Here is a 13,301-nt window from a genome sequence, read left to right as displayed (position 1 = left end):
TGTGTTTGTCATCTTCGCAAAAGCAACAGTGGTGGAGTTTCCACAGATTTATTTGTATACTAGTGCTGTAAGTGGCGTGTAAATTATCCTAACTGTCCGTGTGGCTCTTTATCTTTGTAAGCCAGTACTATTAGACCCTATCCATTAATGCCCATAACCCAGCCAATCAATGCTTAAATAAAAATCAGCTCAATTTGTAGCATTTTATGCAAACGTGCAAACTCCAACCAGGCTGACTCTTTGCTTTTTGTTTTTATAATGCTACAGGAATAGCTAAAACACAAAGGAATCGATATCACTTACGTTTGGGTTGTGTTGGCCTGCTCTCAAACAAATGCTGCACGTTGCTGCATAGAAATGAGTTTCATACGGATGTACACTGTGCTGTAATTTCATTATAATTCTATACATGCTGCGCTTAGCCAACACCATAGTCACAGGGAGTAAATCCATTGTAACTCGTGAGCTTTTATCAATGCAGCAGGAACTGCATGTGTGTGAGTGCCAGTTACAACTAACGACGCTGGGTTCACTGCACTGACACGGAGCCGACACGTGACTGTTTTGTGTCATTTCGTGGTAGCGTCTCAGGGGTGACGGCGCCGATCGTTCTGTCTGCTGTTTTGGTTGAAATGTGTTCAACATGTGAATTTTAACAATTTTGAAATCAGTGTCTATGAAGCAGCTCCAGCGTTACTTTATGTTGTGCATGTATTAGGATGCTTATGTGCTAAACTAAGAAGGCCTCTGTCACACCCTCACGTTTCCATTGCAGACTCCTGCTGGGACTCACTGTTATTTTCTGTTTTCACGTTAAGTACAGATGAAAATGTGCAGAGGAGGCCTTTTAGGTAATAATTACTGCAACTAAAATTTAATTTAATAACTAAATAATTTTTTGTAGTATTACAGTCATCTTAGGGTATTTTTTTACTGGCCTCTCAGCAAATTGTTTATTTACCAGCTCGACATGTGCGAGCACGCTGCCTGCATATGGATCATGTTCCCGCTTTGCCTGACTACAAAGCACATTTGCCTATATTTCACAATTAGTTAGCAGCTCAGGGATTAAGGGTAGATTTGACAGTGCAGTGCTGCAATCTGCTGTTGTGTCTCTTTAGCACTGAGAGGATCAGAGAAATAGCCAGCGAGCATCTGTTTCTGCACTTGTTTTATTTCTCTCTCCGGCTTTCTTTCCTTAATCTCTCTTCATGCATCTTTCTTGTCACCCCCCCCCCCCCCCCCCCCCACCCACCCGGAGAGCGAGAGCGGAAAGCAGTATCAATCACTGTTAACTGACTGACCACTGTCTGTTGGTGGTACTAAATGGATCCCCACAATTGAATAGAGGCCTAAGTGTGTGGTAAATGCTCTCAATGGGTAAATGAATTTGCGGGTTAACTCTAAGAGCGTTTCAATAAGGCAAAATAATAAAAACACCTACAGCACATATTTTTCTTTTGATATATTAAAAACAAAGTCCAGCTGAAAATCTTAAGTCTCGCATTCATCACCGCAGGCCCGGAGTACGAAAAGAAAGCAGCCGAGCGTAACCCAAACACAATCCAGCTTTATTTTCCTCATATAGATTTGACTGTACACAGTTCAGACCATTACACAGAAGGCATAAATGAATAAATTCAGTGCTCTCTTTTACATCTTTTTCAAAGACACATGGCAATAATAAATAGCGCTCATGAAACAAGACGATCAACACGTTTTCAAACTGTACAAAATTTACAGCAATTGAGATGCAAAGTTTGGAGGCAACACAGACTGAATGAAACTGTCCTGGTAATATGTTTGTTATTTCATTTAACTGTGAAACTTCGATAGAAGCTCAAACATTACGCTGTAATTACGGTGCACTCATCCTGGGGGTAACAGATGTTTACTCATGGTTGATGTGGGTTATAGACTGCATCCCTTTTTTAACTGTCACATATGAACACATGAACAATTGTAATGTTTTACAGTAGCTCAGTAATTTAAAACGAATGTTTTGATCTCGAGTACACTATTCTTCTTTCAAAACTTTGTCCACGTTGCTTCCAACTGTCATTTCTAAGTGATAAATGAAATAATCAAATATGAGATCTTCCTAAATTTGTTTTTTCTATAATACATTTATTCTTCGTTGTTTTGGAATTTAACTAACTGTAATACATCTAAATGTTACCCCCGTGTTACACTTTATATAGTTTTAATTTTATCAACCAAATAATTACGCTGTAATTTTAGAGCTGTAATCTCGAGTTTCTCTGAATAGTGTCATCTTGTATTTCTTTATTTGCTTCCTGGTATTGAAAACACTCGTTTTTTTCCCTCTTTTCCTTGTTTTTTTTTTTAACAAAAGAAGTACCCACATGAATAAGACTCTGTTTCTCTTTTGAAGCAGAGATCAAATCTAAATGATGGTTCCTGCATGCTCAGCAGGTCAAGAATCAGAAACACCGAATCGTTCCACTGTTTCAGTTGTTGTGGGTCTTTAAAGATGCAGCTGTGGGAAATGCATCGGCCCGGCAGTCGTGCCAGCACTGACGCTAAAGCATCAGCCCTGAATGTGGGGGACTATCGGTAATCCCTCTGACATGCAGGCCAGGCAGTGGGAGAACAGGCTGACGACACATCTGGGGTCAGTAAGTAGGTTGATAGCAGGCAAAGCTGCACTGAGTAGATTACCAAGAGGCGCCTGGATCAGACCGAAGAAACTCAAGAGAGTTTTTATCTGTGTTCCTGCTTGTTAGCATTTTAAGTGTCAAATTTATGTTTGCTTTTCAACGTCTGCAAAAGAATCTGCATGTGCATACAAATGGATAAGATGCGGGGCGTCTTTAGCGGTTAGAACTGAATATTTCCAAACCGTATACATGTCTTGACTTTGCCTTAAACATATAAGCTTTTTATTCCTGGCGAGTCTGTGTCTGAGATAATTTAATACTGACGGACGTCTGCTTCCAGACCAGCTTTTACACAGATGACAACAAGTCAAGCACCTATAAATATAGAAGAGAGATCTGCTTTGTAGCAAACAGTGATCGCCCTCATTCAAAGAGGGGAGACATAAACTTCTAATGAACAGACGGACGGACAGAGGAAAGGACGGGCAGACCAACAGTCATCTATTTCCTAATAAGTTTGAGCACTATGTTAAAAACAACAAAAGCATCAGCGTGGTTCAAAATTAACACTTGTGCCGCTCTTTTTTTGTAAATTTCTCTCCCAATGAAACACTGTTTGTTGCCTTGTGCATACGTCTCTCCTCCTTTTCTCTGCTCTCCCCACATTCCTGTCCACACGTGTAGAGAGACGAGGAGAGTAAAGTGCATCGCCAATGTAAAGGCTTGGATGTGGCTGTACGGCAGGCCTGCTCAGTATGAATGAGAAGCATGCAGGTGACTCCTGGGTTTCGTAGGGACTTTGATCTGGATTGTGTCGCCCTAATGTTGTGTGGTTTATTTCAAGGGATGAGACGTTTCTCCCCTGTGAGCATTACTCCACCGATATATTTGAGATCCGGTCTCACTTTCAGAGAGTGAACGAACAAAACAAAGTGTAAAAAACGATCGTATGATGCAGAGTTGACTCATTCTGTGTGGAGGCGTTCTCGCTGCTTCCGCTCAGACTACATATCTCGATGGCTACCTCACCAACTACGACTGCTGCGGGACTCTCCCTTCTCCTTCGCCCAACATCGCACCCGAAACATACCAGCAGTGGACCGTGGAGAACGATAGAAAGAAATGTAAAAAGCCTTCTGAGTCCACTTTGATGTTTCCCCACAGTACTTTTTTTTTACCATGTCTGAGACTCAAAACTGGGAATGGTCCATCTCGTCCAGCCATGAGGCGGGGCTGGTGGGGAAGTCAGGGTATCCCGTACTGCTCCCTGTGGAGAGGTCTGAGGTCGGGCCTCCTGCCATGGCCCTCAGAGCCTGTCCCACACCACCCGGCCCCCCCTGTGCCACCAGGCTGTCCATGTTGAAGCTCAGGTTGTTGAGGAGAGGAGTGTGGCCGGGCAGAGAGGCGATGGAGGAGGGCGACTGGGGGAGACCGTAAGGGCTTCCCGCTCGGATGTCGTGGTAGGGCTGTCCCGCCGCGTCGACGGAGAAGCCGCCGTTCAGCGTGTTGGTCACATCGCCGACGCTCCCGTAAAGCCCGTTGGCGTGGCCGAGATCTGACAGGACCTGGTCGTCTGCAGAGGAGAAACCGTCACTTAGCACGAGGAGTGTAAAAACTTTGAGACATCAACAGCGCCGTCACCTGTGCGAGCATTATACAGTTGTTATATTTCAATACAGTTAAGTGCTTTTACGAGTCAGATTTATTGTGGCAGATTTCATGGAGGTACAGTAAATGGACGAGCCACTGAAGTCTTTGAAAGGCTTTTTGGTTCTCTTAGCGAGAAAGTGAGAAAGGATGCTCTTTCTGCTTCATCTCTAACCGAGCAATTACTGCAGCACAAAATATTTGTTTCCATCTCGTCCCTCCCCTGGGTGGCTTCAATAACAACAACGCCCCAGAGCGCTTTCTCTCTAATTGACTAAAAGCCTCACATGCTTTATAGAGTTTCTGTCACCATGTTTTCATTTCTCATAAAAATAGCCTTCTTTGGCTTGAGGACTTTTATGACTACCAAAAACGGGGTGTGCAAACATTAAATAACATGGCATGTCTAAAACGCCGTTTGCATCCCACTAAGGACCCTCTCTCTTTTCCAATAAGCTCCATCATGGTGACAAACAGAGGCAGGAGGATGCGTCAGCAGCCACAGGGATGTGTGACGGGAATGTGAAATGAGAATGCCATTTTGGATTTGCCCGACTGCGACGCCACGCGTTGATGAATGCTAGAAAACAAATGAAACGCCACAAAGACACTTCCAATTGCCGCGGCGCTCGTGTCATTTAGCAGCTTCTAGGCTCCCTCGATCCCATTAGCACGGCAGCATGACGGACAATTCCCTTCAGGGATCTCACTTTTAAGCACTAAAAGCTGCATACCTCTGAAGCTCAGCTCGCTGTCGCTGAGTCCTGCGTCGTCAGCTGAGCTCTCCTTCTCCACTTTAGTTCCTCCTCGGCTGCGTTTGACACTTTTATAAAACTGAGTCCAGCGATGCCGCCCTGCGTCTTTCTTCAGACGCTTTTCCTTCGCTCGCCGGTTCTGAAACCAAACCTGTGGAACATTTTATTTATCGTTAAGTGCAAATGAAATTATGAAACACTCTCTGAAACATTATCTCCAACTAAAAATAAATGACAACAGGAACGATACCTTCTTAGTCTGACTTCAGCCTCGGCCTTTGTTTGACGCAATATAGCGTCACTCTTTATAAATGTGTTTATTTGCAACCTGAGCTTTTAAATTCACAAATAAACTCATCAAATTTTAATTATCTCACAACAGTCGATACCAGAAATTTTAGGTAGGAAAACAAACGCATGACACTAAAGTGAATATGTGAAAAAAATGTAAGCTTTGCACGTGGATTCTCAATAAGGTCTGATCTTTTTAGCTCTGAAACACTCTAAAATACTAAATATGCTCATTTAAATTAAAAATTCAAGTAAAATGCATGTGAATTATGTTGTTTCCAAATATGTATTTGCTTTTTAACATTTGTATCAGCACTTGAGAGGCCGGGATTCAGCGATTCCAAAGTAACTTGCTTCATTACAAAAACTCGATCCCAGTGAGTCAGCTTTCTCAGGGACCTGCAGGATATAGCCAAAATACTCTACCTGCACCACTCTCATGTCTAACCCCGTCTCTGATGACAGCTGCTCTCTGACGTGGCGTGCAGGCTTCGGCGAGTTTTTGTAGGCACTTTTGAGGGTCTCCAGCTGTTTGGCGGTGATGGTGGTCCTTGGTCTCTTGGTCCCTGCCTCTGAATCATCTGAAAACACCACACACACGAGCGTGAGTGACTTCTTCCTAGATTTGTCATGTTGCCTCAGCAGGCACTGCCCTCAGGCCTTCACATTGAGCGTGTCTGTGCTCAGTGAAGTGAATGGTCATGTATAGAAGTGTATTATTGTCCTTGTGCATCTGTCCCACTCCCACAGCAGAGGACATAAATCTATTCACTGCCGGAGGAATGGAGTGATTGGAACAGCACCATATAAGAGCATTGCTTCACTTTGCATAATCAATCAGAGATGCATGGACATCTGAGGAGAGAGGGAGGGAGAGAAGCAGCACACACCCACAAACAAACAACACGGATCCACCGGCAGGAGTCGTATTACCGCTTTGCACCGTGAATACAACTTTATCCATGATTCATAGTGTTGTGATTCTGGTGTAGTTAAGTGAAGTCATCAGCACTAAACCAGGTGGATAAAAACTGCTAAGAGTTATTGAAACATCTCTTTTGTCATATTTTCAGTAAACGCTCGTTGTAGCCTAACATCGAATGCTCCTGCACACCTACCATTTTGTTTGGCGGCCTCGTAATCCACCTTGCACACCAGCCTCCCGTCTTCCATGAGGTAAAACTCGTCCCCGGTGGCCAGCTGTCTGCTGCACATGATGCAGGCGAAGCAGTGCAGGTGATAAACAAAGTCCTGCGCCTTCCGCACAACCTGTGTCGGCGGGATGCCCTGCTGACACGATGCACATTTTGTACCAAAACGTCTGCAGGAAAACATGAAGGAGAGAGAGAGAGAGAGAGACGCCATGAAAAAATTTGTAAAACGCCGGCAGGGTGGACTGATGGAAAGAGTGCGAGCAGCTGAGATTAAAATTTCACACACTACATGACTATTTCTTCATCTGCAGCCAAGAATGATGGCACAGTGTCTGTATTAATAGGAACTCCAGCTGCTGAGGAGGGAAAAACCATCCCTGGAATGTGTTTCTGTTAACGGTAGATCTGCCAGCAGACTGATAGATGGACTGGATCAGTGCACTGTGTGGGTTTGAGTGTGCATCTGCATGTTTGCATGTTTATGTGATTGCAGATGAACTAGAGTAAAAAGAGAACAAGAAGAGGAGGAGAAGGAGGAGGAGGGGTCCTCACAGTAAAGACACCCCGAGGAGAACCAATAAAACACTGACTCGGGAGAGGCTTTAAATCACAGCACAGACACACAAAAATAAAAAGAGCAAGGTGAGGCCTCCAAATCACCTCTGGGAAGCAAACACCAGCAAAGCTATGTGTATGTATTATTTAGTATGTGTGTCTGTGTGTGTTTGAACATGCTACAGCCCCCACCAGCACTGCCCCCTGGGTCACCTAACACAGTTAGCTCCCAGTGAGACTCCGGAGCTCTTTAGGTCTCTTTCTAGCTTTGAGCATTAAAACCTTTCAAACATGATTTAGTAAAAAGCCCCAATATGCCGATCGTGTTATGGATAAAAGTCAAACTCAATTTTCTCCTGCAATGCCTCAAACATCCAATTGTTGAAAGAATAAATGGCAACTAGACTGTGAAATAAAGGGATTTTTAATCTTTCCTACAGTGTGACAGAGCTGCCACTACACTGGGAATCAGGCAAACTGTGCACATTATGAGGGCAACCAGCATCACACATGTTCAGTCACAACAAAGAAGAAAACCATCAACCCAAGCAAACACACCTGCAAGCTGTGTTTCTGTTGTTCTTCATAAATTAGGGGAAAGTGGTGAATATGTATTATTAAATAATTAAAGGTAAAAAGACAAAGGTTAGCCTAATACACATGTATGGCACGATGTTATATTGCTAGCATTTTAACCGTGTTAGCAAACGGAAACCAGTCGGTTGCAATACTAAATGCACCGGAACTATTACAGGTCACAGTCGGATTTTTGTCAAGGAAAATTGTAATATTTGTTAGTGCTGCCCTGGAGAAAGGCTGGGCCAGTGCTCACTCTGCAGGAAACAATCCACGCGGATGGTAAGGGGAGAAAGCAAAGGAAGAAGCGCACTTACTTGAAGAAATCCTCCTTGCAGTAGACGCTTCCTGCCCGGGAGAAACATTTGTCCGCCAGCGGTGTCTGGCAGTCGGCGCACTTGAGGCACTTGGAGTGCCAGTGTCTGTCCAGCACCTTCAGGATGAACTTGTCCAGGATGTGCTGACTACAGCCTGCACACTGAGGGATCTCTGTGACGGAAACAAGCGCAGTCCCGCGTAGTTAACAGAGAAGCAAAGAGGCAAAGAGAAATAAGCGCTTTACGCGAACGAAATTCATTTCGTTTTACCTTTACAAAAACAACAACAAAAAATGAAATGACATTCATGGTGACGGAGAATTGTTTCGCACATTAAAGCAGGTTTTCGGGGTTTCCCCTAAATCTGCAAGCCTGTAGTTTAGTTTTAGACAATAAACTCGGGTTTCACTCATATTTCCGTATAGATATAATAACAATGAAATCTGGAGATTATGTGCATGGATGTTTATTTTCTAAAGGCCCGTCACTGTAACAAACACCGTGACGTGGTATCATATCGGTTTCATTTTTTTTTAAATGTTATTTATTTTGCTTCTGTTTATATATTTATTTTATTTTATTACGACTTATTTTGCTGTTGCTATCACAGCTAAACAGGACAAAAAATATATAAATTTCGCGTATTTGTATTGTCCGTCTCTGTCCAAAGTGCTGAACTCGGAGCTGTTCGCTTGTAGGGCGAAAATAATTTTCTGACGAAATATTGATTTTTGTTTCTCTTAATTTCGTTAGCCAGATCTAGTTTGACCCTAATTAATCTCCTAATGATTTTATGGGAAGCATGGTGGCAACCAGTGTTAGAAGGTGAGGCGGTTTCTGGATGTAAATCAGGGTCAAGGGGAGATTAAATTTAATTTTTGTTAATGTAAAAAAAAGAAAGGGAAAAAAGGTGTCTTGGCACACCACACGTGCCCATTCAGAGGCAGATATTAGCAATTAAATTTGGCATCGATGATAAACTACAGGTAAGCTGCACATTTCAAGACGTCTTAAAAAGCGAAATAAAATCAAAACATAATTTCTTTCAAAACAAAAACCGATTTTCTGTCGAAGTAGCACATTTATAGAGATCAAACAGCATATTTTTTATATTTTAATATTTGTATTTGTAGCATTTTTATTATTACAGTAACTCCTACTCCTTCTATTAAATTAAAGATTGTAAAAGTCCACCTGCAATGCTCCATAAACTAACATCACGTCAGCATTTGTCTTTAAAGACCTTTAGACTGTTTTTATTCTCGGCCTGTCTTTGTCACACATCTGCATGATGCTACACGACGAGAAAAAACTGTAAAAAAAAAAAAAAATACTGAGAAAAAACAAGTGACCGGGGCCGGTGACCATGAAGCTAAGACACCCACATATCACAACCTTTGCTGTGGAGAGAAAACATATCGGCCGTGAAATCATCTTACAATAACCGTGTAAAGCGCCGGGTGCCTCATGCGTAATCCCCACACACAATACTGCGTGCAAAACCAAGCTCACTGACTCTGCACCGTGGAGGCGCGGACACGCACATTTTAGAGGGTTTTTATGTACTACTCTTAGTACCTTTGGCATTTCTGTGATTTTAATTTTAATTTCAAGGAGGAGAAATAACTGTAACTCAGTGAAAATGAGCTTTTTTTTTAAAAAAAATCATTTTATTTTCAGTATTCATTCGTTTATTTTGCGAAGAGTAAGAACAGATAACCTCATCGAAATATTCGGTCCTTATTACAGAAGCTTAAATAACCCAGTGCGCACACTGTTACACACAGAGGAACATTCCGGCACAGACACAGCTTGGACTGGCTTTGTGTCTCCTCGGCGAGGTAATTCTCATAGAAAGGGTAGAAGAAGGCAGTGAAATTATTATGAAAGGGTGGCCTGTGTCTCGGACTTTAAAATGGGAAAGCATTTTAAATATCCAGAGATAAGTGGTGGGTGGGTGAAGCCGAGCGGGATGGCTTTGGAGAGAGAAGTGGTGCTGAAAGGAAAGCAGCACGATTCTTGGCAACGACAGGGCGTTCGCCATCCAGCTTCAGTGTGTGTGTGTGTGTGTGTGTGTGTGTGTGTGTGTGTGTGTGTGTGTGTGTGTGTGTGTGTGTGTGTGTGTGTGTGTGTCAGAGAGGGAGAGAGGGAGAGAGAGTAAACCTCGTGTATTCAGGAGGTCTTCTTCGTATCTTATTATCTGTTGCCACCACTCTTCACCACGTGCAGTCTCATCGCTTTGCTCATTTCACACAGCGGGTGAAACACACTTTCAGACTCTTTTAGCAGGGGTGTTGTTTAGAAGAAGAAACGAAAGGAGGAGGACGAAGAAGAAGAAGTGCACTCTGGCAGCCGTTGGTTGTCAAGCGATTTGTGTTAATTAAACGTGAAGTAAACACTCTATATCAACGACTAATAGCCTGCAGGTTAAGGTGTGGGTGTAATTGCCCTGAGTCAGCAGAGGACTGTGTGTGTGATATAAAATGCTCAGATATATTCTGCTTTGCTTTTATTCCTGAAATAATCCAGGTTTAAATCCAGGATGCCTGCTGGCTCTGCAGGGGGCTGAGTGGCAGGATCTTTATCCAATCTTTTAATCTGTCTCGATTTATAAAATTAAAGAGCATAAGCCCACCATATAGAGGCTTCCCCCCAGTTGGTGAGGTTTAAATACTTCACTGAACAGGCTGGAAGTCTTAGATGACTCTTGTCATATTTCACCGTTGTTTACGGTTTTTTAGTTGGATGGGAGCAATGTGGAAAAACCTGAAAGATTCCCCTCAGTTTTGTTATATAGTTTTAGCCATTTGTTAACAGATTTCAAACCTTGAATGTGCGTCTTTAAATGTGCATCATGAGTATTTTGAAAACAGAGCAGTCCAGTAATTTCGCTCGACGTTATCCCGTTCTGTTGTGGATTATTTTTGACGTTACCCTATTAGACCCGGTCCATCTGTACATTGTTACTAACTGGCATATTAAATAATTAGGTCAGAACAGAAATGTATCCAGTTGCACTTAGACCTTGATTGCGCGAACAGATTGTAAAAAAGAAAGAAAGAAAAGGTTTGGCACAGATTAACAGGAGAACAGATGTAAGGCATTTCTCGCCTTTGATGCTGGAAGGTAGAAAATACAGTGATACATCGACAATTAACTACTAAATATCTGCCCTTATCCTCAATAATAATAATAATAATAATAATTTCACTTTTATTAGTGCTTAAATTGTAATAAATAAAAGTGTTTCAAGCTATTTAATTCGACCCAGTGATGAGTGTCAGTCAAAGTCAGTGTGTTTGTCTGAAGGGTGATGACAACTGCGCCTGATCTCTTGACCATGCAGACTCTTTTACAAATTAACAGCTGGGAGGCTCCGTGTGAGCCCAGCAACCTGACGCGGGAAGTTAGAGGCCAAACTAGGGAATCATAAATGTTGCCTTTCACCAGAAATTATTTTTCACCCAGGATGAGTGAAAAATATCACAGTTTGCGCTTCTACTCGCAGCCTAACGCAGAATACGTCTTCGCTATCTGAGGCTGCGAAGATTAATTGGACATGCGGGTGGCTGTGAGGCCGTGAAGCAGAATCGTCTACGAGGCGCTTTTGCACCGTGAAATAAAGACTAAGCATGGCACATTAGTGGTGTACGTGACAAACTAAGACTCCCCAATCTCGCTCGGGTTGCTGGAACTAAGCCCCTCTCCCTACAGTCAAATCCCCGCAGCACCGGTTGCGCTCGCCAACCAGTTTCCAGACTGATCGTGGACAGAAGAAGAGGAAGAACAGGAGAAAAAATGTCTTACGCTGCAGTGGCACTCCGAGAATCTCCGGTAAACTCTTCACAGGACTCTCTGTCGGTAGGACCGCCGCACTTTGCATCATCGTGATCCAAACCGGGAGACAAGCGCACGCACATACACCCGCAAAACGGTGGGCGCACTCCCCCGTCCTGTCTCGTGAAGAAAACAAACAATGATGCTGATGTTGTTGGGCCTTCGTGCGATTTGGAGGCTGATCTCTGTCGCTGTCCCGTCAAGCCTCTATTCCTGTTATTTTCCTATTCCCGGGATGGTGTCCGTGCTGTGCCGTGCCGTGTTGAGCTGTTTTGGAGTGGATCAGACAGGCTGCTTGGTCCATTCAGCGCTGCAGGGGCGGCGGGGCCTGACGTCACCACGGCAGAGGCTGACCAGGAGCCAATAGGAGAGCAGGAAGAGGAGGCCCCCCGAAGGCGGAAAGCATCCTCAATAGGTGTACAAGGAAGAAGGAGAAAGGAGAGGAGCAGGGGAGTCTTACATGGTATATGAGAAAGTCTCTGGAGAGGCGGGGCCTCGCTCCCTTGGAGACCATAAATAGCTCACTGCAGTGGCTTCCGGAGGGTCCCCGGGCAAGCAGGGCTCCTTTAGGAGAGGAGGAGAAGGGACCCGTGTTGCCAGGAAAATTAGAGTTCAGCTACATGTCATTTTACTTTAGAAATGATCCACGAAGCAACAAAAAAGAAAGCGTGTCTGCTGTCCACGCAGATTTCCCTGCGGATCGTCCAGACTACAGTGTTGTTTCTTCAGCACCCACGTCTGTGACCAAATGCGATGCAAAAATGTACTTTTATAGAATATCAGCAGGTGGGATGGCGGCATCAGTCAATTCAATGCAAGTAAACGCATTTTTCTTCATTTTTATTATTTGGTGATGGGATTGATTGGCCCTATAAAACACGCATGTAGGCACCATCACACCTGAAAAGTATCCCTGTAATCTGAGGTCTTACTACAGCTAAGGGTGCAAAAAAAGGGAAAAAATAATAAATGAAGCCACACCACAGAAGGAATATTATTGGACACGTCTGAGTCACATTCACAGCACCGTCACCTGTAGCCCTTTTCCCGGCAGTGGCAGCTCCCGTGCAGCTGCTCTCTCAGTGACAGGTAGGATTAGGAGTCTGGGCGCAGTCCTCCTGACACTGCTCATTTCAAACCCCATCGTCTGAGACTGCTCTCCCGGATAAGATATTCCCTCCGGAGGGCCGCTAGTTCAGGCTAGATGAACTCAATCTTCGCTTCCAATTTACTTCAAGCATGGAAAGAAAAGCACACAGTGGCGCTTTGCCGCCGCGGTCCGCCTCCAAACCAGTGCAGGTTGTTTCCATCAACTCCCAAGTCCGTCTGAGGGTCCCAGGTGATTGTTTGCAGCTCGCTCTCTCTCACACACACACTCACACACACCACATGTTCAACTAAAACAAAACCAGTAATTTTTCTTTATTTAAAAAAACAAACAATAAGTGAAAGCATTTATTTTTAGTTTATTTACCGCTTGGCTATTTTAGGTGAGGTTTTAGTAGTTCAAGCGGTGTATCAATTCGACGCATTTATACCCTTTAATAT

At 43.6% G+C, this 13,301-nt stretch overlaps 1 protein-coding gene across 1 annotated transcript; it reads right to left on the bottom strand.

The window, feature by feature from the left end:
- Nucleotides 1–1,559: 1,559 nt before the first annotated feature.
- On the bottom strand, nt 1,560–12,439 carry lhx4 (LIM homeobox 4). Its single transcript, XM_080878465.1, has 6 exons — nt 11,724–12,439; nt 7,917–8,088; nt 6,433–6,635; nt 5,741–5,895; nt 5,003–5,174; nt 1,560–4,194 (listed from the first exon to the last, which is right to left on the bottom strand). The coding sequence occupies exons 1-6, from the start codon at nt 11,800–11,802 to the stop codon at nt 3,812–3,814; spliced, it is 1,164 nt and encodes a 387-aa protein (XP_080734591.1). The 5' UTR covers nt 11,803–12,439; the 3' UTR covers nt 1,560–3,811.
- Between the last annotated feature and the right edge of the window lie 862 nt (nt 12,440–13,301).

Source organism: Rhamphochromis sp. 'chilingali' (assembly GCF_963969265.1).
Source record: "Rhamphochromis sp. 'chilingali' genome assembly, chromosome: 3".
NCBI lineage: Eukaryota > Metazoa > Chordata > Actinopteri > Cichliformes > Cichlidae > Rhamphochromis > Rhamphochromis sp. 'chilingali'.
This window is presented reverse-complemented; position numbering and strand designations above follow the sequence as displayed.

Excerpts from the sequence above, each read along its gene's own strand:
- lhx4 (XM_080878465.1), bottom strand. The coding sequence starts at position 11,802 with ATGATGCAAAGTGCGGCGGTCCTACCGACAGAGAGTCCTGTGAAGAGT. Across the intron at positions 6,636-7,916 it reads TGCAAGGAGGATTTCTTCAA|ACGTTTTGGTACAAAATGTG; the intron begins GTAAGTGCGCTT and ends GTTTTCCTGCAG. Across the intron at positions 5,175-5,740 it reads TAGACATGAGAGTGGTGCAG|GTTTGGTTTCAGAACCGGCG; the intron begins GTAGAGTATTTT and ends AATGTTCCACAG.